Consider the following 26194-nt stretch of genomic DNA (forward strand, 5'->3'; position numbering starts at 1 on the left):
TGAGCATGTACCCACTCTTTGCTGGCCCTGCTTCCACAAAAAAATACCCTCTTCTCCTCCAGATTGGCTCTTGCCATCACCGGCATGTGTCCTTTCATGCAAAGGACAGGAGGGACCCTAAGGAGGTCAGAGAATTGACTGGAAATCTACTGGGACCTTGTGGCCTTTTCCCTATTCTAGTCCAGATGCAATTTCTCTTCCTGGGTCACCTGTTTTGGGTAAAAATAAAGTGTTTCTTTTCTATCTAGTGTACTAAGCAGAAATCAGTAGGCAGTATGGTGCTGAGTTTTTGAGTTTTTTTCCTTGGATAAAATTGTTAGCTATTTTACTAACCAAAAACCATTTCTTTAATTCATTAATGATGCTTGTGTTTCTGTGATGTTGATATATATCAGTTTCCCATTAAAAAAAAACCTGTCATCAAAATTTAAGGTCCAATTTTACATTGGAAAAAAATGCACTTTCTCAATTAAAAATCAGGTGAACGATTCAGCTGTTTCCTTTCCAACATGATCCTTTTCTAGTTATTTAAAAAATATTCTCTCACATGAAAATTATCTTCTCATTAGAGCACAGTATCCTACTCGAAAAAAATTTTTTAAATGTGTCATTCTTAACTTCTTACCTGAAAGTTTTCTTTAGATTATCCATAAATTAATTTGCCTCACGAATGCCAAATGTACAGAAGACAAAAATGCAATGAAGACTATTTCATGACTTCAAGCACAGACTATCAGGAATGGTAAAATCATGTGATACCAAATAAACAACAGGATTTCTTAAAAAAGTCAACACAACACTGTCACCCAACCAATTTTCCCTGCAGCCTGCCTCATATTCCAGAACAGACAGATCAGGTCTGCAGGAGGAGAGTAGCTGAGCTGCACACTCCGCAGTGAAACGAAACCACGGAAGGGCACGAGTGACACAAGACCGTCCACTTGAACGGGGCAAGAAAATGAGTTTTCAAAGGTGGTGGTTTTAATTTTGAGCGCCCCTTTTATTTCCACTTGAAAAAACCCTGCAAGCTTTTCCTTTAACTGCTTTCCAGCAGTTCAATGACAGCAAAACTTTACATTCTGACGCTGCTGAAGTTCTTCTAGAGGGACAAGGTGGGATGCAACTTCATGCACGGTTTTTAATCTGCAGAAAGAAAGGGAGGAAAAAGAGAGAGAGAGAGAGAAAGGCGGAGAGAAGGAGAGAGAGGAGAAACAAAAACTAATTTTCCAGGCAGGGAAATACGTATAAAACCTTTTATGTCAAAGTCAGGATTTCACAACAGAACACACTAATGCGAAATCCAGTAGCACCTGTAAAAGTTAAGCAATGCTGCCGTCACTTAAATGCTTTTTCAAAAGTATCTGGAAAAGACCGAAGGAAAAAAAGATAAAGTACATTCTCCAGAGAACAACAAGTGTATTTCAAAATAAAAACTGTATTTTTGTTTTTCCTTTTTTTTTTTTCAGTTGTTTTTTGTACAAGAATTCATAATTATCAGAGAATATCTTATACACAATGGGGTCGGTCTCTGCTCTCCTTGTCTGTGTCACTTCAAGTCCACATGTTCAGGCTACAGTCCCCAGCATCATTTTCTGATAAATATATTACCACAGTTGGATGTAAATATAGATACATTATATAATACTTGTCTCTGGGAAAAATCAGATTTTAATAGGCAAACTTTTATTTATATAATACAGAAGTGGAGAAAACTACAGTAGACACACAACCTAATTATGACTTGTAGGTGATGATTTCTAGATACTCTACTATAAATGAATATTTAAAATAGTCTTAAGATTTTATTTATATGTGCACTTGTGTCCACCCTTATCCCATATACTGTACACGTCTAATGACACTCTGGGAATTTAAAGGTGCAGCCCTCAAATTGTTAAATCACTAAAAAAAGAAAAAAATTAGGCCCTACTGGATGAGGAAAAAACTCACAAAATTTCCAATTTTAAATTTATCAGTAGGAAAATATTAAAAATAATTTTCTGTATATACGTACGGGTATATGTATATATTGAATTACACACGTCTCACCTATCAATACAATTCAAGTGGAGACATTTTGGTGAGTTATTTTCCCATTAAATGACAACGATGTCAAAATTTAAAAATATCTTATTACATCATTAAAATAATTCACTTACCATTTCAACAGCTTACACTGTTGTTTTTTTTTTAATTTTTAACTCTTCGTAACTAAATTCCCTGATCCCTAGTGTTAAATCCCCTATTTAAATTAAAATCTGGTGTTCTTTGTTACTCAGAAACTGAGGGATAAAATCACATCTACTTCAAAATTCCATCAATCAAATAAATTTTATTACCTGAATTATCAGAGAAATATCTCAGCTCTGAGCTTGTGTACCTAAATTACCCTCCCTATAATAAATAGGTGAGGAAAAGATCCTAAAATAGATGGAGGTAACTTACATGATGTCATAGCACATAGAATACACATAGATGATTAAGTGTCTGATAGAAACTTTTCAGAGACACCTGAAAACTCACTTTAGAAACTAACTTTAGAAACAAACCATTTATTTTTCACTCTAATATAAATTAAGATGTATGTATTTACATACATACACACACATATATAAAACAAAATTGTCTAGTGTTGAGTTGCTGTTTGTGAGTGAAAAAATGGTTACAAATTGATTCATTAGCTTAATTTTGTACTTAACAATTCCATCGTTTTGGGGTACAAACAAAGTCAGTGCATTTGCAGACTCCACAGAGTCAGGTGCTCAAGCATACACTTTAAAAAAGAACCCTCCTCAACATCACAGGCATTGTACAGCGAGAATATATGGACTCTGATGCAATCCCTAACTCCATAAGCAGACTAGACAGCACTTGGCTTACTTTTAAAATAGCTTCTTAAAAGAAATATATAAAGAAATGCATGTTTGCTAAAAGTCTTTTAAAATTACATCAAAACAACATTAAAACTTGTTCATTGAGAAGAGCCTATTGAATTGAATTCCTGTTTGAAACACCTAGTTAACAGTTCAGGATATTGCCTTGTGAGGTTTGACTAGAGATGTGGTTGATGTAAAGACCCAGACAGAGTACACGGCTCCAATCCCAATAGTCCTCTGATTGGCTGTTTGATGGAAATGGATCCCCTTTAAAATTGCTATACACCTTAAAATGATCTATAATAAACAGTTCCCCAATAACCATTATTAGTTGTAAATTGAAATGCATTGATCATTCAGAAAAGATTTCTTGCAAAATATATAAATAAATGTAACTGCATATTCTGTAAATATACTTAACATTGCTAGGCCAGACCGTCGAGGACGGGCTGCTGTATTTCAGTACTGTGTGTCAAATTTATTAGAAATTTAAAAAGAAAAATTTCTGAGGGACTCAGCTGCCTTCGTTAGTTGGCTTTAAAATGTGTAATAAAATGGGAGACGATATCTTCTCATAAATACATGGAATCAATATGGAAAAGTAAACTATACAGCAGACAAGATTCAAGAACACCAGAGTGTACCAGAGTGGTCACCGAGTGAAATGTCTTCCGGTATAAAAAAAGGGAAGAACTCTATACACCCAGGTCTAGTGAGTATGTTTCAATTGGAGATGCAGCTCTCTCTCACTCCTGGCAAGAATTAATCGGTAATGGCGCTGCTTCTCAGCAGTGCAAAAATATCCTGAGAAATTATTCAGATTACAACAGAAGACAGGGCTTTCATCACTAAGTTTTTGCACAAAACACAGCTTTAGATATCATAAATAAATTAATTTAAAAAGCAGATAACCTTCACTGTGTTGAACACAAAAAAGGGATGTGACCCAGACATTGTTAATTCTCCCATTGGCTAATATCAGAAAAAAAAAAAAGATTGCATTAAGTGTCTATTTATAACTTTCTAGTTAACTATGGCCAATAATATACATGGAGGTAATTTGTAGTTCAAGTTTTTCATCTCTTTTTTCCCCAACTAGCTACGAGCTGAATTCTAAAATTTACACTGAAATATACAATTCCAATTTTCAAAAGATCATCCTCCTGGAGGAGGAGTGATATTCAAATTTTATGTGCGATCTTGATGCAGAGCCCAAACAGTCCTATGAAGAGAGACAGTGTATTTTTTAATCAACTGGCACTGAAATTTAACTTTCCTTAGCTGCATTCTAGTAGCTTGGCCAAGTTGTCTCGTAATTCTGTTAGTTCAAATATTTTTCCATCAAGAATTTCTAAGAGTGTCTTCAGGTTATTGCGAAAAGCTTCTTGTTCATTCTGACTTTTCTCCAGACGTTGCTCTAAGTCAGACAGCTGTCCCTCCAGGTCTTTGTTCCGAATCTCTACTTCCTTTAGAAACAAAAGTGTGATATATACACATGTCAGTTCACGACTTAGAAAACGATACAACTTTTGTTATTACTAATATCGTGGTTAGTTAATGCAGTTTGACATGCAGGAGGATGAGCTTCTGAATCTCAAGTTAACACATTTTATGGAGATTTTTAGAATTCTGCCCTCTGAGAAATCCATGTGGTTTTCGAGACAGGCTTGTTCATGAATCCATCTATCAAACCCAACAGAAACTTCCTGAATGCTTACTTCCTGCCAGGCAACACTCTGGGCATTTCAAATACCAAAGAGGATTAAAGATCCATTTTGTGGATTAGCTACATCTCAATTCAATTTCGGCCCGCCTCTTTTTTCCCTAATGCACAACTAACTGGGAGCAATCTCAGCTGAAAGCAGGCAGAGAAAAAGAGAATACTTTTTCCTCCTTACTGGCAATTCTGGAGAAAGACCCGTGAGAAGACAACAGCTAACACGAGGTATTAGGACCCTCTGAATATGTTAATTACTATTCTTTGTTTTGCCTCACCATCCAAATGAGTGCTTGTAGCAGGGGAAGTAGCTCAATGGCTAAAAACTACAGTCAAGATCTACAATAAGCATACATATAAGAGAATTATACAGCTGACAGTTCCAACATACTGCAAATCATGGAAAGAAAAGAAAAAAAATGACAAAAGGCAAGTCAAAGTTCATGACAAAAGTAATTATTTTTTTAAAAAAACAGAATCAAGTCTAGCATACTTAATTAGAAGTTATTATTGTTCTAAAAATGTTTCTAAACATGACAAATATAATAATAAGTAATTCTAAAAAAATGAAATGATCTAATGACCCAGAGTTTTAATTTCGGTTAAAAATTCAAATTGAGAAAAAGAGCAGAAACTTTAAACACTTTATGACACTTTAAACAAGGTATTCAGATAAGCAATCAGTTGAAAGTTATATATCCTTTCTGGAAAGCTCATTTTTACCTCTGAGAGGAATTAAATGATTGACACAAATTACATTCACCTATGTCAATTATATGGGACAACGACAACATTTTGGTGGTAGTAATACAATATGAATCAGCCTCAGAAAATATTATGTTTCAAGTGTTAATACACGGTTTAAATGCAAATCCCGTAAAAAATTCTATCAAGTCTAAAGGATGGTGGAACACATTTTTTTTTTTTAATTTTTGAAAGACAATCTGGTTGTTAAATGAGAAAAAACCCCAAATATGAAGCACACAGTGCAAACGGGCAAACACTGGTATTCATGGGGACAAACACTGTAAATTACTGTACAAATAGGAAAGAACTGCTGTTGTTAGGATTATGGGTACTTTTTTCCAAAATTTATTTTTCTTACAACACCTGTAAAAACTGTAAACTTCTGAGAAAAACAATTGGGAAATTGGCTTGAATACATCTAAGAAAGTAACCCTGATCTAGGATTCTGAACATAAAGAAATGTTCACTTGCTTTGAGAGAAATAACTAAGAGTAAGGCTTCAGCAAGAATGCCATGGAGGAGTCGCAAGAACCTGGGAAAATACTAGAAAGGAATACAGCAGCTCTAATGAGTAATAAATGAGGAATTTAAGAAATCCCAATCTAATATTAAGGCATTTAGTGTTGGATGTTTCCCAGGTACGTTTCTAATCTCTTCCCTCTGAATAATCCACAAAGTGAAGATAAATAAACGGAAAACAGGATCTGAAACCAATAAAATGCTTATAAATTCAGAAGCCACATTCATGGAAGCTCCAAACTAGGAGGGAGAAAACAGCCCCCGGGATCAAATGTAAAAATTCCACTCATGATTGCACAGCATGCTCTCTTGCCTGCTTCAACAATAAGCTTAAGAGTAGCATGTTTCCAACTACAAAAATAGACCAAATGGCATTCACTAGAAAATACCCATTTCACCAGGCACCAGCCAGTATGCCCTCTGAAGCCTTCCTTAAAATGAAAGGCTTCCTTGTTCTCCTTGCCAATCAATGAAACATGCAAACATTTTCAATGGAAGCATGCAAAACACCAAATTTCCTCAGCTATTAAAATCGCTTTGTTCTCTCTAGACAGAGTGTCATACTCTCAGCCATTCCTCTGATTGGAGGAATTTTAGGAGTCAGATAACAAAAGGGATCCAATACAGTGCTGACAGTGCTGGTCTATTCTGAGGCAGAGAATATAATCCTAGAGCAAGACTGGCCAACCTGGTGCACACAGGCCAACACAAGGCAACGGAAGCCCTGGCAGGTGGGAACTTCCTAGTAGTCGGCCTTATGTCCACATTTTCCAAGCCTCTCCTTCTCCCTCCTAACACATTCTTCTGCTTCTAACCACTTGTGTGCTACTAGTTTCCTCTTCTCCTTCACTGACATGTAAGCATGTGCCAGACGCATCCAGAGACCTGGTTCAGTCCTGATAAAGCAATGGAGGCCAGAAGCTAACTCCCTTTAGAGTGCTAAGGGCAATAATTGCAAGTATAAAATCTTAGTGGGTAGAAGGTCATGCTCTGTGTTTGTTAGATATGGAGCCTCAACACTAGAGTGATTAAAAAAAGTTTACACATTACCATCATCAATGGGACCAGATCAGGCTCATTTTCTGTAAGTTTAAATCCTGCATTTTTAATCTAAATAAAAGTTACAGAAAAATTGTCTTTGACATCTGATTCACATGTTAAGCCGTTACAAGCAAGATATAGTGCCCTATTAGATCATCAACCTTCATATGTAACAGGACATATAAATCATCAAAAGAATTAGTAATTCAAGAGAAAAATGGGCAAAAGACACACACGCAAATTTTGAAGAAGAAACATTCAACAATTATTTACCAAGCATCTTCTATGTACTAGCAAAGGAGACAGAGCAGAAAATAAACAAAGACGGTTCTTGTTTTAATGCAGCATGCATTCTAGAGTCAGGATGCCAGCAACAAAAAAAGTAATCACTTCCGGGACGCCAAGGTAATGGTGACTCTGTATGCTGAGATCTCTCAACCATCCTCCCAAACTATATAAATCAATAATAAGAATAACACCACACAAATTCCACGACTTCAAATAACTAGAAGAAATAAAACACATCAAACTTCAATTTCCAGCAAAGACATTTCCCAAGCTCTCTCTCTAACCCTTTGCAGAGGGCAAGGCAGGGTCATGGGGCAAGTAGAGCAGAGGCAAGAAGAAAACCAAAGGCTTAAGACTGAACTCTAATAACCCTAAGACAGACTGCTGGAAGTGTCTAAATACTGGAAAAATAATCAAATAAACAAAGTCCTGGTAGACCAGAGTGGACTACAAGGAAGGGACTTACTAGTGTACACGGGACAGGAGGCAATCTTGGAAAGGCAACACTTCTGAGGAGAAATTGGCAGAAAGAAGAAAAACAAAGGAGCCTGCCGGAATACTACGGTAAAGGGGGAAGAAGCAACACAGGGAAACTTACAATCTTCTAAGACAAAGAGAAAACTCAAACACTGAAGGACACAGAGCCCCTCCCCCACTATCTCCCAAAAAGAGGGTGATTTTGAACTGAGAATCTGTTAAGCCACTCAATCCACAAAATACAAAGGTGTGAGCTATCTCCATCTACGTAAACTATCATAAGATGAAAACAGAAAATGAAACTCTAGAGACTTTAGTGATTGAAAATAAAAGATCCCCCCCCCCCCAAACCAGCTATGAAGCACAAGAAAACAGAAGCCTCCACTCTGAATTAAATATTGTCAAATTGGGAACCTGGCTTGGGCTCAGTCAGAAGACAGTGTGACTCTTGCTCTCAGGGTTGTGAGTTCGAGCCCCACATTGGCTGTACAGAGTACTAAAAAAAAAATAGGTAAATGAACTTTAAATATTGTCGAACACGCATTCAAAATAGAGCCTGAGACAGATATCAAACACTAAAAACAGAAATGAGCCAAAAACTAAAAAACCAGGAGTGATTAAGCCCTTATAGAAATAGAAGAAAAAGGTAAAATTATATCAGAAAGAGACTGAATTATAAAATAAAAAATAAATTTAAATAAAATTAGGTTTTACTCAATTATTATTTTTAAATATCCCAGGGAACGCAAGTGAGATAAAGTAGGGGAAATGGTCAGAGAGAAAGGGGTTGAAATAGAAGGGAAGACCATCTAACTACATATCACTGGAGCTCCTTACGAAGAAAACACTCCAACAGGACAAACCTAATATTTAAAACTTTTATACTAGAAAACTTCCTGGAAATAAAGGAAGACCTAAATCTACACATTAAAAGGGCCCACCAAGTACCTGAGAAAAGTGACCCTCAGTGAAATCAATTCTGAGAAATATCTTAGTAAAACTCTTAGATTTTGAAAATAAAGGAAAAATCCTCAAGGCGCACACACAGGACCAAACTTCCAAGGCCAGCGAACTAGACTGGAATAGATTTCTCAAAAGCAGTATAAGGGACGCCTGGGTGGCTCAGTTGGTTAAGTGTCCGACTCCTGATTTCGGCTCAGGTCATGATCTCGGGGTCCTGGGGCCAAGTCCCGCATCGGGCTCCGTGCTTAGCGGGGAAAATGCTTCTCTCCCTGTCTCCTCTGCCCCTTCCCGTTAATGCTCTCTCTCTAAAATAAATAAATCTTAAAGAAAAGCAACATAAAAAAAGGTAATAATGGAGTGGCATTTTCAAGAAACTCAAAGATTATGAACCAAGGATTTTATATCTACCTGTCACCTAAGTACTAAGTCTTTTAAAAAACAACTTAAACCCACGAGCTCTTCCGGAACCATCTACTAAAGGATAAGCTTCATCCAACCAACAGATTACTGTGGAAACTTCAGAGAAAGGACTGATGGTAACCATGTACTATAGGTAATATATATCAAAGATTAAACAAAGGTGGACAATGGTTAAAAAATAATATAAAAATGCTACTCTTTTCTTTTTTAAAATATTTTATTTATTTATTTGAGAGAGAGAGAGAATGAGAGTGAGAGCAAGAGCAGGGGGAGGAGCAGAGGGGGAAAGAGTCTCAAGCAGACTCCGCGAGCTGAGTGTGGAGCCCTATGCAGAGCTGGACCCCATGACCCTGAGGTCACGATGTGAGCCAAAACCAGGAGTCAGATGCTTAACTGAGCCAGCCTGGAGCCCTCCCCCGCCAAATGTTACTTATTCTGACAAGGTAGAAATAATGCAACTAAAAAATAGGAGGAAAAAAAGGAAAAGAGAAAAGCAGAATAAGCTTCTAATTATTGAATATGTAATAGTTCAAAGTCAACTATCATTAAAAACTAACAAACTGGGGCGCCTGGGTGGTGCAGTCAGTTAAGCACCTGACTCTTGGTTTCGGCTCAGGTCATGATCCCAGGGCATGAGACTGAGCCCTGCGTCAGATTCCAGGCTCAGCGTGCCGTCTGCTTGGGATTCTCTCTCCCTCTCCCTCTGTCCCTCCCGCTCATGCTCTCTAAAATAAATAAGTAAATATTTAAAAAAAAAAAAACAAACAATAAACCAGATAGTGAAAGTTTAAATATCAACACAGTTAAGTAGAAGTATTTTAAAAAGGTGTAAGTCTAAAAGTAACCACTAAAACAAAGTTAAGACCATCTTAAATATCAAAAGATATAAAAAAGAGCAAAGAACATATTATACAGAGAAAGAAAAAATCAAATTAACGTAATACATAGGAATTATTACATAAAATAATGACAAGTTGAAATAAAACATAAAAATCATATTGATAAGTATGAATGAGTTACCTAGTAAAAGAAAAAAAATTTTCAGTTTGGCTCACAAAGCACTAAGTATACACAACACACAAGAAGCATTCACAAAAATTGATTTTACATTTGGTCACAAAAAAGTAGTATTAAGTAAAATTAAGTATAAATATCACCAAAAATATTCTGTGATCACAATGCAGTAAGACTAGGAATTGAAAACAAAATTATAAAATAGAAAGGTCCGTCCACTGAGCAATTCATTTAGGAAGGCCAAAAATAACAGGATGGGCGCAGGATAGTGAGAGGTTGCAATACTGGTAGAAAAAGTGGCAAAGGAAGGCACTTTAATGCTAAAAGCCACAATGCACAATGAAGATATAACCATTATATTTAGGTACCAACCACCTTATAAAGTAGAAATTACAGGTGTTGTAAAGAGGCACAGATAAATACATACTGATGAGAGACTTCGCTATGCCACTCTCAATACAGGACAGATCAATTGGGACAAAGGAAAGGTAACAATACAGAAAACAAAAATTATAAAGTCAACAAGGAACATTACAAAAATCGATCATATATGAGATCACACAAAAAAGTGCAGTCAATTATGTAAAGCAGAAATCATACAAACCCTTGCGATTACAAGACAGTAAAACCAGAACTTAAGAACTAAACCCCAAAAATAAAAAGGTCCTTCCACCAGGAAATTAAAGCACCTTCTGTTATCTTTTATATTTTTTTTTACTTATTTGAGAGAGAGAGAGAACGAGCAGAAGGGAGGGGCAGAGGGAGAGGGAGAAGCAGACTCCCTGCTGAGCTGAGAGCCCGATGTGGGGCTCCATCCTAGGACCCTGGGATCATGACCTGAGCTACCCAGGTGCCCCGCAAGCGCCTTCTTTTAAACATCTTGTGGGTGCAAGGGAAATAAGACCAAAATTACAGAATTTCAGGAAATAACGAACATACTAAATATGAGAATCTATGAAATACACCTAAAGCAACGTCACAGGACAATCTATAACTTTAAACACATACACATAAAAGTGAAAGAATGAAAAGAAAGGAATTAAATTCTCTCTTAAAATGCTAGAGAAAGAATAAGTAAACCAAAACAAAGTACGAGGCAGGAATAATAAAGATAAAAGGAGAAATTCATAAGGTAGAGGATAAAAAAAACCAGTGGCGCTGATGAGACATACCATTGCTTAACTTTACTTAATCAAGAAGAAAAGGACAATGGACAACTATATAAAATAAGAAGTAAGAGTTCTCGCTGACTCTGTGAAACCTAGATGGAAAGCTTAAACAGCCTAGTGTCTGCAGAAGAAATAGAGAATCATCGAGGAACTACTCCATAAAAATGCACCAGGCCCCAGTGGTGTCAACCTTCAAAGACCAGGTAGTTTCAGTATGACATCCATTATTCCAGAGCATAAAAAATGAAGACAGTGCATGAAGTATGACTGAAGTATTACTCTGTGTAAAGTCTAACCCTGATACCTAAATCATATAAGTATAGCTCCCCTCAAAAGAAATACAGACCAATATCACAAATGAGTACTGTGTAAAAATGATAAATAATAAAGAACAGAAATCTAACACCACATTAAGAAAATAAGATAACATAGCCAAGAGATCTTTATTTCAGTCATGCAAAGGTGGTTCCGTATTAGAAAATCTATTAATAAAATAAACCATATTAAATAGATCTAGAGAGGAAATTATGATTATTTTCATAGATACTAAAAAAAAAAAAGGGCCATTAACAAAATCCCACACTCATCCCTGGTAAAAACATTCTAATAGGCACGAAGGACACTCTCATAACATGATAAAATGTATTTCAGTGTTACAGCCAACATTTTACTTAAAATGGAAAAATACTAGAGGCATTTTCACTAAGATGAGGGACAAGATAAGCCCATCATCTCTAGTATTGTTTAATACTGTAGTGGTGTTTTTAACAGGTGTAACTGGACAAGAAAAATCAAGAGGCTTGAGAATTGGAGGGATGGGGGAATAAAAGTAAAATTATCTGTTTGCAAATTATGTGTTACCATACCTAAAAAATCATACAGAATCAACGGAGTAAGTGACAAAACTAGCTCAAATAATAAAATAATTTAGTCAGGTAGCAGGACATAAAAATAGCATACAGAATTCAACAGCTTTCGAAGCATCTGGGTGTCTCAGTCGTTAAGCCTTCGGCTCAGGTCATGGTCCCAGGGTCCTGGGATCGAGCGCTGCATCGGGCTCCCTGCTCCGCGGGAAGCCTGCTTCTCCCTCTCCCACTCCCCCTGCTTCTCCCTCTCCCACTCCCCCTGCTTGTGTTCCCTCTCTCGCTACGTCTCTCTCTGTCAAATAAACAAGTAAAATCTTTAAAAAAAAAAAAAAGAATTCAACAGCTTTCAAATATACAAACAATAATCAATTAAAAGATACAATGGTAGAGAAAACCCCATTTGAAATAGAAAAAAAAGATACAATATTTATAAACAAGAAATATGCAAAACTACATGTTGAAAACCTTAAAACACTCCTGTGAAAAACACAAAAGTAGATGTGAACAAATGGGAAGACATCCCTTATTCCCGGATAGGATAGAAACTTCAATAAGACATTGTTTCTCCTGAAGTCATATTACAAATTTTAAGCAATCCCAATAAAATTTTTTTATGGAGCTTTATTTTCAGTTGACACAAAAATTGGTACTGAATATTGAATCTCATATGATAAAATAAATATGTAAGACTATTGAGAAAAACAATGGAAAAAAAACTCTGAGGAGTACCTGGCCCAACCAGATATTAAAGCCTCTACTATTAGTGCAATGTGGTACTGATGCATTAATAGAGTGACTAGCAGGCTGGAATAGGAAGCCCAGAGTAGTTCAAAATGTGTAGAGAAATCAAGTATCTCCAATCTCTGGAAAAAAGAATGAAATTTTAAATAAATGGTAATGAGATAACTGTACGGGCATTTGGAAAGATACAACTGGATCCATATCTCATACCACACACAAAAGAATAAACCCCAAATACTCAGAGATCCAAATGTAAAAAATGAAACCGTTTAAGTACTAGAGGGAAATACAGGTGAATCCCTGTACCATCTGAGTTTGGAAAAGAGCTATCTATATCCACAAGCCAGAACCAAGAAGAGAAAAGAATAATAAATCTGACTAGTACAAAAAACACCATCTCAGGCAAAGTAAAAAAAAAAAAAAAAACAACCTGGGAGAAAATATTTTTAACATGTAATCAGATATAAAAAGAACTCCTGCAATATATAAAGAACTCTTTGAAAAAGAACCAAAAATCCTATAGGAAAAGGGCAAAAGACATGAACACCCAATCCACACAGGTACAGAAAGATACTGACATGACCTCTAAGCTTATGAAAGATGTTCATGTCACTAACAACAGGAGATATGCAAATTAAAACTACCATTTCTCACCTATCACACAATCAAAAAGTATGACATTTTGTTGGCAAGGCTATGGAGAAAGAGGCACTCATGGTAGTGGTATGAGTGGGAACCAGCACAATCAATTACAGAGGGGAATTTGACAATGTTTAACCAAACTACGTATGTGTTTATTTTCTTACTTAGAAATCTTCCTTCTAAGAATCTATCTCGGGGGTGATAGATTCTCCATTGTATTACACTGCAATGGGAGGTATGAGTAAGAATTCAGTTTTATATATACATGGCTATTGAAATAGGCATAATGTGGTATTTATGTCCTTCCAGCTGTTTATTAAGATGGCATAGAAACAATGCTATCTCCCTAGCTCAGTAGGAAGAGTATGAGACTCTGCATCTGGGGGTCATCAGTTTGAGCCCCACAGTGGGTGCACAGATTACTAAAAAAAAAAAAAAAAAACACTTAAAATCTATTCTGAAGATACACCTCCAACAATAACAAAATACCTATGCACAATATTACTAATTGTAGTGTTGTTGCAGAACACTGGAGACAGCCTAAATACCCACATAAAGGAGTGGCTGAATAAACTATCACTCCACAAATGAAGGACTTTATAGCTAAAATAAGCATGAACAAGATCTCAATGAACTGACAAGAGTGACTTCCGGAATATATTTTAGGTTAAAGAAACAAAGTGCAGAAGAGTAATCTAGAGTATGTTACCATTTAAAAAGAAGAGGAGAAGGTAAACAAACAGATCTGTTCATTTGTGTGAAAAGAAATACAGAAAGGATAAACTAGAAACTAATGAGACTGGTTACCTACAGATGGCAGATGGGAATGGGGTGGGAAGGACAGGGCAGAAGCTAGGGTAGTGGGGACTGGAGGGGGTGTCTCTAAAGACATCTTTCCAAATAGCTCTGGCTTTTGGAACCATGCTAATGTTTTGTACACTCAGTAAATGCATGCATATATAAGATGTAGAAGAATGGATAAAATACTAAAATGGAATATAATATGATACAAATGAACATATAAGTATGTTTCTTTTTTTTTTAAGACTTTATTTGTTTATTTGACAGAGAGAACACAAGCAGGGGGAGCGGCAGGCAGAGGGAGAGGGAGAAGCAGGCTTCCTGCGGAGCAGGGAGCCCGACACCAGGTGCAATCCCAGGACCCTGGGATCATGATCTGAGCTAAAGGCAGATGCTTAACTGACTGAGCCGCCCAGGTGCCCCAAACATAAGTATGTTTCAAATGAATAACCTAACCAATTGCAGAGGAGGGGAAGAACTAACCCAACAAACTTCTGAACATAGGCTGAGGACAAAAAAAATTATAGTGATCTCTAGTTGGTAAGGTTTTGTTTGCATTTTTTTGTGGTGGTATGAATTAGTAATTCAAAAACTATTTTCTGTGCTAAGATTGAGAAAGTAAATAAACATATTGTAGATAATAAGAATCGGGTTTCTTAGTATTGGGTAAAGGAATTACAAATATGACTATGGGAAAGGCTATAATAAACTCCATTGTATTACACTGCAATGGAAGGTATGAGTAAGAATTCAGTTTTATATATACATGGCTATTGAAATAGACATAATGTGGTATTTATGTCCTTCCAGCTCTGTTTATTAAGATGGCATAGAAACAATAGCAAAAAGCCTACCTGGTACTCAGATCCTGGCTTCTAAATATCAATCTTTGCTTAAAGAAATTTCTCCTTGGAGGGATGCCTGGGTGGCTCAGTCAGTTAAGTGTCTTGAGGGTCCTGGGCTCAAGCCCTGCATCAGGCTCCCTGCTCAGTGGGGAGCCTGCTTCTCCCTCTGCCTGCCGACCCCCCCTACTTGTGCTCTCGCTGTCAAATAAATAAAATCTTAAAAAAAAAAAAAAAAAAAAGAAAAGAAAGAAAGAAACTTCTCCTTGGAGAAATAGCTAATTCCAAGGTTGAGGACTGAAAAAATACAAGATGAGCCTTGAATATGTAGTTGTCCTAAAACATGAAGACATTCTTTAAAGAATGAAAGGGTCGGGGCGCCTGGGTGGCTCAGTTGGTTAAGCGACTGCCTTCGGCTCAGGTCATGATCCTGGAGTCCCGGGATCGAGTCCCGCATCGGGCTCCCTGCTCAGCGGGGAGTCTGCTTCTCCCTCTGACCCTCTTCCCTCTCATGCTCTCTCTCATTCTCTCTCTCTCAAATAAATAAATAAAATCTTTAAAAAAAAAAAAAAGAATGAAAGGGTCACATCAAAAAGGAAACAGAAGCTGGACTGAATGGGTTCCCACTGGCCAAATCTGGGACAATTCAAACATCAAAATAAATACATATGACAACTAAATGCAACCCATGAGCCCGGAATAAATCTTGGACCAGAAAAACAAGTTTTAAACTTTGTTGTAAAGAATATTATTGAGACAATTATGGGAATTTGAATAAGGTCTGTAGATAGATAATTTCTTGATTTTGATGGTTATGTAAAACAATGCCTTACTCTTAGAAAATATACACCAAAGCATAAGCGTTTAGAGGTAAAGAGATACAGTATCTTGCAACTTATTCTCAAAGATTTCAGGAAAAAAATCACACACACACACACGCACAGAATGGTCAAACAAATACAGCAAAATGGCAACATTTGGGAAATGTGAGTGAAAGGTATATAAAAAGTCTTTGTGTTATTCTTGCAACTTTTCTGTAAGTCTGAAATTATTTCAAAGTTGAAAAATAAGACCACTTCAGAGAGTGATTAACTGCTACTAGGAAAATAAACAAGGTAATGTTACACAGAGTACCCGCGGTGGGGCGGGGGGACCTTGCAGAGTTGTGCGAAAACTGAGAAGCTGGAGAAACTAACACGTGAGCCAAGACCTAAGTGGCAAGGAGGAGCCAGCCCGTTGGAAGGTCTGAAAACTCCCCATCATGTTCCGAGTAGGTTGTCTTGATCAGCATTTTTGATATTTGGTGAAAGAAAGGTAAGAATAGGATCCAGCTTTAAAATTCAATTATCGCTCGGTTCATGACGAAATACATTTAAGAAGTTTGATTTGAAAAATCACCTCTTGGTTTCTCTGGGATGTGTACGTAACTGGGAAAACGTCGGAAGGAACCGTCAGGAAGGTCTTGGCAGCAGGGCCGCCTGAAGCCGGGGGCAGTCATACGCAAAGAACAGAGACTTTGGAATCCAAACAAATTTAGGCCTCACTGCTTTCTAGTTCAGTGCCTCATCAACTTGTGAACACCTCTGAACCGCTGCCTTCTCTTTGAGAACGGGGACGAGTTCAAGCCAAGGTATGCAAGGGCTCGGCAAATGCCTGAATCACAGCAAGGACCTAGAAAATAGCAGCCCAAACCAAAGGAACAGAAGACAAAGCTCCACTGAATTTCCCCCCCTTTTTCTAGCCCTGAGGACACACTGCATCTTTAGTTCTATGCCAGGCTTTCTCAACCTTAGCACTATTGACATTTTGGTCCAGATAATTGGATGTTTAGCAGCATTCTTGACTTCAACCTACTCGATGTCAACAGTAGTGCCTGAGTTGTGAAAATCAAAATTGTCTCGGCACATTGCTACATGTTCCCTGTGGCACAAATCTGCCCCCTGCCCCCCCGAGAACCAGTAATTTACACAGATCATTAAAATGTGGGAACCACATTTAATAGGGCTAACCAAAACAAACCAGGCTGCTGCAAGTCAATGATGGGAGAGGGAAACGTGTCATGCCATATAAAGAACCTACTTCCTTTATGAAGGCTTCCTCTACTGTCACAGAATTCTGACTACCTATATAAATGGAGAGTGGACAAATGAACTTATACAAGCCTCAGTTTCCTCAGGTGACTGTTACAAGAAGTAAATGCACAATATAAGTAAAGTGCTTAGCACAGTGTCTGGCACACAGTAAGCACTCAATTAACGCAAGACATTCTCATTACAATTGAGGTACTCCTAATTCCTGGGCTTCCAGGTTCCACTTATCACCCCTGATCCAAAATTCCTCACTCTGTACATACATTTATTTCTACTCCAAACTCTAAAGTGATCCTTTCTTTATAGAGGGAGCTAACCACTGGGGTGTAAAGAAAAGGGCAGAGGTGCCGAGACTTCGATAATGAATTCAAAAATCTTCCCTAACCACTGACACAGGATATATGTATGTAAATTAGAGTCAGGAAACATATTTTTTATGCAAAAGAAGTGAGAAAAACTCATTAGAATAAAGAAAGAAAGATGTCACTGACTTAATTTCCATTAGGGCACAACTACTTCTGCAATTCATACTCATTAGTTCAATGTAAAAAAAAAAAAAATGAGCAGAACTCTTCGACTGAATGAAATCCATGTGAGAAATTCTCTTTAAATTCAGGGTATTTTTTATGTTAAAAAACAGACATTTCTAGAATAATTTACTAAACGCAATTTATAAATAGCCATCTATGATGATCCCATGCTACCTAGATGAGGTTATCACATAATTTTTGAAAAATTAAAGATTAGTCATGAATCAGAAGTCCTGGAAAAATGAGAACCTACAAAATGAAGTTTCAGAAAAGAAGTCATTACTATGTGAAAGAACGACTGATGCCTCTCTCTATGCAGAAATGAAGCAAAATGTTATTATAGCTCACCTGTAGTTTCTGAGTCAAAGAGTCCCTCTGTTCTTGTAGTTCTCTGGCATTATCTATTTCTTGTTTTAATCTTTCTATTTCCTAGAAAAAGCAGAGCAATGTCTTTAGCAACAATATTTAAACTAAATCAAGCAAAGAGAAAGTGTTATTTCTCCCTGAAATTATTGTCCTAGTCCTTAGAAAAGAATAGTTCAAAAGACATTCCTTTATGCTGATTTTTAGAAGGGTGAATTCGTCTTTATGGGTAGGTTGTCTAATACATGATAATCTTAAGCAACAAGTCTGCTTGGTGGCTTTGGTACAGCACTGCCTGGAAACAACAATCAGAACATTTTAAGGCTGCTTCAAGCTTTGTGGATATAATTCTTTCCTGGGATATTAAATCTTATGACTGGAAACCAGAAAAAGCAACAGCTTATAGAATTCATTTAACCTCTCACAGTTTTATGTTGATTTTATGAATGCAACTCTCATACAGAAGGCAAGAGGCAGTATCTCAGTCTGACTGCCTCACCATAGTTCCTAACACCAGAAACAAGGATGGAGAAAATATGAACAAGCTTCAAAAAAAATTTCATCTTCCCCTCAAGACACCCCACAACCTTACTTTATTCCATAAAGTACCTGTAAATCGGACAGAGACTCAAATATTTTGTACACACATGTTAGCTAGATTATAGATGAGTGAAAAGTAGGAAATACCTCTTCCTTCACTTTCAGCGTCTCTTCTAGTTCTTGTATTGTTTGATTTAATTCTGTCTTATGGGTATGCACTGCATTTGCTTGGCTACTAACACATTCAAGCTCGGTCACCTAAAATGAAATGAGAACAAAGGTTAAGCTATATGACTATCTCAAAAGATTTCTTGTTGAAAATATACTAAGTCCCTCATAAGTAAATCACAACTTTTAAACAACATATGAAAATCAATTTTGAGAAATATTAAGACACTTAAGGTAGAATGAATAGATTCTTTAAGGACACAAATTTAGGACAATGAAAAAAGACTAAGGGAATAATTATATGGCTTAGTCATGGAAGAAGTTAGGAAAGCTTAATTGGTTAATGACAGTTGAGAACCCCTATAATGAAAGGCTTCTTTAAATATTTCTTATGAAAACATATTCAAAATCAGATCTAGCCATCTGCCTTCCATCTGTAGCTTTCAAATTAAACATGGCTTCTGAAAACTGGCCTTACAGAAGTGAGAAATTTTTCAAATACATTTCCAAAATGTAAGAGAATCTGGAAGAAAAGATATGCTTAAAATACAACTTAAATCATTCGATACTAGAACAACTTCACATCCATAGTGTCTCTGTAGCAAAAGATAATATTCTTTAGTCAATAAGAATGTACTAAGGGCCCAAAGAGCTACAGAACTTTTTTTATGGTTTTTTTTTTTTTAAGATTTTATTTATTTATTTATTTATTTGAAAGAGCAAGAATGAGAGAGAGAGAGAGAGCACACGAGAGGGGGGAGGGTCAGAGGGAGAAGCAGACCCCCTGCTGAGCAGGGAGCCCGATGCGGGACTCGACCCCGGGACTCCAGGATCATGACCCGAGCCGAAGGCAGTCGCTTAACCAACTGAGCCACCCAGGCGCCCCGAGCTACGGAACTTTTAATGAGCACTTGGTATTTTCTGAGAGAAGAAAGAAAGGCACTGTCTCTAAAAGTTAAACCATCCAACAACATTGTTGGACCCAACAGTCAAAATAGGCAAAAGTCAACATAAAAACATACACATGCACCCCATCACAGCTCTTTACACACGTTAGCACCTCATACATTTTGGCTGACTAGAATGCAGTAAATTCTAGACTGTTAAGGAAACAGCAAATCCTTCTCCTTCACATTTTCCAAATATCTACTTATCCTCCACAAATGTTACTCTACGTTTCTTAACATTTTCTTCCTTTCTATTCATGTACTAATAGCCTTGTGCAGACCCTATCATCCAAGCCTAGACACCAGCAATGGCCCACCAGAGGACATAATTATAATCTTTGTCTATTTTTACCTCTCCTATAAACTAACATTCATCTATCATTGTATAATTCCTCCATTAAAAGCCTTTCAAAGGCTCATTTTTTTACAGTATCAAATCTAAACCCGCAGGTCTTGCATACACCAGTCCTAAACTACTTAACTACCCTCATCACCCAAGACACTCACAGTATGTGATAGGTGGTTTTTCCAACTAAAAATAGGCGAGTCTCTTCATTCCAAAAATAAACCACTCTCACTGAATAAACCATCCTGCTGACTTAACTAGAATGTCTACTCTTACCGCTGAAGCTGTTCAGACCTTAGCAAACCTTCAGCTCTCAGCTCAGCGTGTGTTTTCACCAGAAAGTCATTGCTATCTACTTAATTCCTCTAGGCTCTCCTGTCCTGTGGTCCACAAAACAAAATGTATTCAAAATCTTGGGAATTAGTTCCTTATTGTTCACTATGTAGGAGGTTTTTTGGGGTCCAATTAGATAATGAATTCCTTATAGGGAGTTCCAGTTCTGATAATGATGGAGTACTTTTTTTTAAAAAAGATTTTATTTATTTATGAGAGAGAGAGAGAGAAAATGAGAGAGAGAGAGCTCATGAGAGGGGGAGGGTCAGAGGGAGGAGCAGACTCCCCGCCGAGCAGGGAGCCCGACGCGGGGCTCGACCCAGGGACTCCAGGAACATGACCTGAGCCGAAGGCAGCTGCTTAACCAACTGAGCCACCCAGGCGCCCAATGATGGAGTACCTTTTACTGGAAAAACTTTCCCACAGATAACAATTGCAAATCATGACCAAAATGTAAAATTCAACCGTTTGAATGCCTGGGTAAGCGACCAAATAGAGCAAAAGACAGAAAGCAATCACACATTGGGTAAAATACACATATAACATCTTTTTGCTCGAAGGCACTCTGTAGTCTGGCTGCATTGCTTGACTAGAACTTAAGCAGAAACCTGTGGTCTTATTTCCCTGAGGAGCCTGAGGATCTGGGGACTCCTTAAATCAGCTGAAACAGCTAGAAACTGAGGGAACTGTATGAAGAAAGCCCCCAAAGAAACATACAGACTTCCTTCAAATCTCTGGCTAACCCTTGATCTACATTTACACAGGTAAGATCCAAGGAGTCCAGCAACAGGGGGTTGGAAGGAGCTGGAAGGCTACAAGAACTGAGCTGTGGTAGGGCTCACCACAGAGAGAACAGTTCGGCGTTTCAGTCCCACCAAATTAGAGGACGTGCGTTATTACCTCAAGCTTTCCACTGAAACACCAGAAGGATTATGCCTTAGAAATAAACATGTCCCAGGACTAGGGAATTCACCATAGGGTTAAGGGCAAAATGAAAATAAATGGACTCTAATGAAGCCTAAGTCCACACCTTCACAATTTCAAGGAAATCTGTAAGTAAGTTTAACTGCCTACTCAAACAAAAATCAACATCATTCAGAGTAAGATAAGAGAATCCATGGGCTGTATGTCATCTAATTTCAAATGTCTAACATACAACTGAAAATGACTAGACATGTGAAGAAATAGGAAAACGCAACCTATAGTAAAGACAAAAAGCTGCCACCTACATCCTTCTGGCTGCAACTGCAAAGGAAATTAGGCTACACGGAAAGGATGCCTGATGGAAATTCAGATCTACAAGAAGGAAAGGAGAGCATCAAAAATGATAAACGTGAATAAATAGAAAGATTTCGCTTCTTAGATCTTTAAAATTCAATTCACAATTTAAACCAAAATTTCCTTAAGGACAGGGATTATACGGTAAGGGGATATGACAGTTCTTCCGTGAGTATTTATTGGCTCATGAGTTAACTGTCATGGATTAATTTATTTTATTGTGGTAAAGAACAGAGAATAAAATTTTATCATCTTAGTCATTTTTCAGTGTACAATTCAGCAGTGTTAAGTATTCTCACACTGTTGTGAAAAAGATCTCCAGAACTTTTTCATCTTGCAAAATGGAAATTCTATACTCATTAAACAACAACTTCCTTCTTCCTCCCCCTAAGTTAACCTTTACACATACAAGAGGATGACATTTACTCCGGTTTCTTACTCTCCCTCCCTGTCTCTATTTCATCTCTATATTCCTTCCCATGTCATCCTGATCCTACTACATTCCTCAAACTGTGCTCTGGTAGTAAGGCCATTTCCTACTGTCTGTGAAGTTCACTTCTTTGGCATCCTTCCTAAAAAAAGGAAATTAGTGGCATATACTTCCTGTTGGGTAAATGCAAATGCTGTGAATACAAAAAAAAATCTTCACAAGTAATTGTTTGGGTTTCTAATATTATTTATATTGGGATTTCTGATTTTCTTTTCCTGTATGAAATTACAAATACAGGTGTCTCCCTTTCTGAGAGTTTGAATTATGCCACTTCACTTTTATAAAAGTGAATATAAATGTGAATATAAAAGTGAATATAAAAGAAGTTTTTATAAAAGACCTGTATTAGTATGGTAACAGCTTTTTGTGGCAAAACTAAAAATGGTCCTCAGATTTGTCAGCAAAAAACAGATACTAATGTAGGTCTTTTGTAAAAACAAAGTGAACTTCTGGAAAGCAGGGGATACTCTTCTCTTTATACCACTTCAGCTCAGGAAAGGTTTCACAGGAATGCTTTTCTTTTGGATAGTGGGGGGAAACCTGTATAAGCAACTTTTACAAAGAATTTCTTACCTGTATTTTTTAAGTTGTTCCTTCTTCAAAAAACAATAAAAATAATAAAAGCATCTATCATCAACTCGGTACAACTACATGTCAACTCATTTTCTCTATTCATTTTCACAGGAATTCTACAATTTTCAATTTTATACATGAGAATACTGAGCAGAAAGGGATAACTTACCAAAGGTCACACAGCTAATAAGTGGCAGAATAGAAAAATATTTTTAACTAAACCCACATTTACTACCATCTATACATATGTTCTGACAAGCAATGACTATCTCCAGATGTCCTTGCGCTGAATCTACATGTATGTTTCTGCAGGTCAGGGAAATCTGTTAGCCATCAGTCCCCACGGACAGCAGGAGCTCTGAGCTTACCCGCTTGTGCAGACGCTCTGCTTCCTCCTGATATGCAGCAAGCTGCTGTTTCCATTGTTTCACATTGGCAGTGGACTCCAACAGGGCCGCAGTGAGTTTGGCATTATTTCCTTTGAGGGTAGCCAGTTCAGCCTCCCAATGTTTGCTGATTGCTGAACTAAAAGAAAAGAAAATTCTATCAATTACACTGAATATTGTCACTTTGGAGGTGCAGCAGTTCTTGGTTCTATTAGTTTTATAGTCCATGAATATTTCAAAGATAATCTGAAAAGAATAAAAACAAATATTTCAACAAATATTTCACTGAAAAGTTCCTGCTGAAGAAAATCTAGCAAGTGAAGAAACAGAAAAAGTACAAAGCAGTAGGCTTAATGTAGACTAGTTCTCACCTTCATTAGGACAGATACAGATATCGACAGAAGAGTTTCTACCCATTCTCTTTTGAGGAATAAACATTATATCCTGAAAAAATATCTATGAGCAAAACGTAACAATACTGTGTATTTTTTAAGGTGGGTATTAGCTGACATATAATATTATATTAGTTTCAGGGGTATAACATAGTGATTTGATAACTGTATACAGCACAAAATATTCACCATGATAAGTATAGTTACCATGTGTCACTATACAAAGTTATTACCATATTATTCACTGTGTTTCTTAATCTGTACTTTTCATCCCTGTTATTTACTTTATAACTAGAAGTTTGCACCTCTTAATCTCCTTAATCACCTATTTTGCCTTATTCCCCTTTTCTCTGGCAACTAGACAGACCAGTTTGCTCTCTGTACTTTTGAGTCTATTTCTGTTTTTCTTTTTTAGATTCCACATGTACTTGAAATCCTATGGTATTTTGTCTTTCCCTATCTGACCGATTTTACACAGCAAAATACCCTGTAGGTCCATCCATGTTGTTGCAAATGGTAAGATTTCATTCTTTTTTATGGCTGAGTAATATTCCATTTTGTGTGTATGTGTGTGTGTGTGTGTGTGTACCACATACCACATCTTCTTTATCCATTCATCTACTAATGGACCTTGGGCTGCTTCCCTATCTTGGCTATTGTAAATAATGCTGCAATAAACCTAAGGGTGCGGATACCTTTTAGAATTAGTATTTTCATTTTCTTTGGGTAAATGCCCAGAAGTGAAATTAATGGATCATACGATATTTCTATTTTTAATTTCTGAGGAACCTCCATACTGTTTTCCACAGCGGCTGCACCAAATGCACCGTATTTTTTAAGTTCATCAAACTTTGAAGTACAATTTCATTCCTTTGTGAAACATGGGAGGATGCTGCAATGTCAATAAGGTTTGGGACACGTAATGTAGTACTTCTTCTGAAACCGTTATTGATTTATTTCACGTTATTCATAATTTTGAAAGGCCCAAAATACAAAAATTTGTCGCAATAAATTTATTTCAGGTATTATGATAGGCTACACCTAGAAATTGGTCCTAATGACTTAATTTCTGATAGAATTCCGTGTCGCATATAAAACAAAAAAAACCTAAAAGCAATAACCTATTTCCTCATTTACTGTTCTACTTAATAAGTTATCCAAACTTAATTGCCTCAACCAAGACAATTTTTCTATTACAAAGACAATTCTATTAATTGGGAAGATTTCTCTCTTGATAAATCCTTTGTTAACTGTCTCACGAAGAAATAACTGCCTCATTTGAAAGAAAAAGATGTTTTTTCCTTAAAAAAAAAAAAAGATTTATTTGAGAGCGAATGCGCACACACACGGTGGGTGGGGGGACAGGCGAGAGAGAATCTCAAGCAGACTCTTGGCTGAGCACGGAGCCCTGCATGGGGCTCAAGATGGCAGGACCTTGAGATCATGACCTGAGCCTAAATCAAGAGTCAGACGCTTAACCGACAGAGCCACCCAGGTGCCCCTTTTCTTACTTATTATTGAACAGTTTCCTCCTTTTAGTGAAATTCTACAAACCTCATCCCATTAATTAGTGATGATGATAGCTTTCTTTAATCTGCATTTTTGGTTTTTGGTAGGTTATCTGCATCACAGAGCAAATGCTTTGATGGACTGATTTCTTCTTTTTCTTTCTTTCTTTTTTTTTTTGAGAGAGGCAGAGGGGAGGGGCAAAGGGAGAGAGAGAATCTTAAGCAGGCTCCGCGCCCAGCACAGGGCTTGATTTCACGACCCTGATATCATGACCTGAGTAGAAATCAAGAGTTGGACATTTAACTGAATGAGCCACCCAGGTGCCCTGGACTGATATTTTTAATATCTATTATATTAAAGAAAGCATGTTCCTATCAGCAAGATTTCTAAAGCTCACCACTAATAATAAGATGTATCAGCAACATGAACCCACTGATATGATGCATAAGGAAAGACACAAGATAATTTCTGCAGTATTCTTGCCAAAAAGGTATAACCTCATTCTAATCATGAGAAAACAACATAAACCCAAACTGAGGACATTCTACAAAATAACTGGTTGGTACTCTTCCGAAGTGTCAAGAGAAGACAAGACTGAGAAATAGAATGGTGGAGAATAAGAAGAAATAATTAAATGCAAACAGACAGGTTCCTAGGAAAGGGACAATGATGAAAACAAGTCTCCTAAACTGGAGTTAACAGTATTATATCGATATTAATTTGATAATTATCATGGTTATGTAAGACGTTAAGAGTAAGGGAAGCTGGGTGATGGTTTCTCTACATAGTTTTTTAACTTTCCTCTAAGTCTAAAATTAGTTTCAAATAAAAAGTTTTAAAAATTTTCTAAAGTTTAAAAAAATTTTTTTTCTAAAGTTTACTAAGTGAAAACATTTCATCTAAACATGAAAGGATTAAATCAAACAAAAAGCTAAGCTATTAATTTAACAACCCACTTCTATCCTTGAAAAGAAAATTCTTTTCTATTCCGTCTTTTGGGGAATGATTTTCCAAATTCGGTTTTTCTGAGCAAAGCATGCACCTGTTCTAACTAAATCACAGATTTTTTTAAAACCACCTACCATTTTTTTCCCCATAGAGGAGTTTTATTTAAACAGACCCTTCA

At 36.9% G+C, this 26194-nt stretch overlaps 1 protein-coding gene across 1 annotated transcript in view; it reads right to left on the minus strand.

Moving 5' to 3' along the window:
* Positions 1-1400: 1400 nt before the first annotated feature.
* The window catches only part of HOMER1 (homer scaffold protein 1), a 128651-nt gene continuing 103857 nt past the window's right edge, over positions 1401-26194 (minus strand). Inside the window, exons 6-9 of the mRNA XM_027606829.2 lie at positions 23150-23306; positions 18794-18904; positions 18092-18172; positions 1401-4342 (exon numbers count right to left, since the gene is read on the minus strand). Coding sequence (XP_027462630.1) covers positions 4154-4342; positions 18092-18172; positions 18794-18904; positions 23150-23306 — 538 coding nt within the window. The 3' untranslated portion in view covers positions 1401-4153. The remainder of the gene's footprint in view (positions 4343-18091; positions 18173-18793; positions 18905-23149; positions 23307-26194) is intronic.

Source organism: Zalophus californianus, chromosome 5, assembly GCF_009762305.2.
Source record: "Zalophus californianus isolate mZalCal1 chromosome 5, mZalCal1.pri.v2, whole genome shotgun sequence".
In the NCBI taxonomy this organism is placed as follows: domain Eukaryota; kingdom Metazoa; phylum Chordata; class Mammalia; order Carnivora; family Otariidae; genus Zalophus; species Zalophus californianus.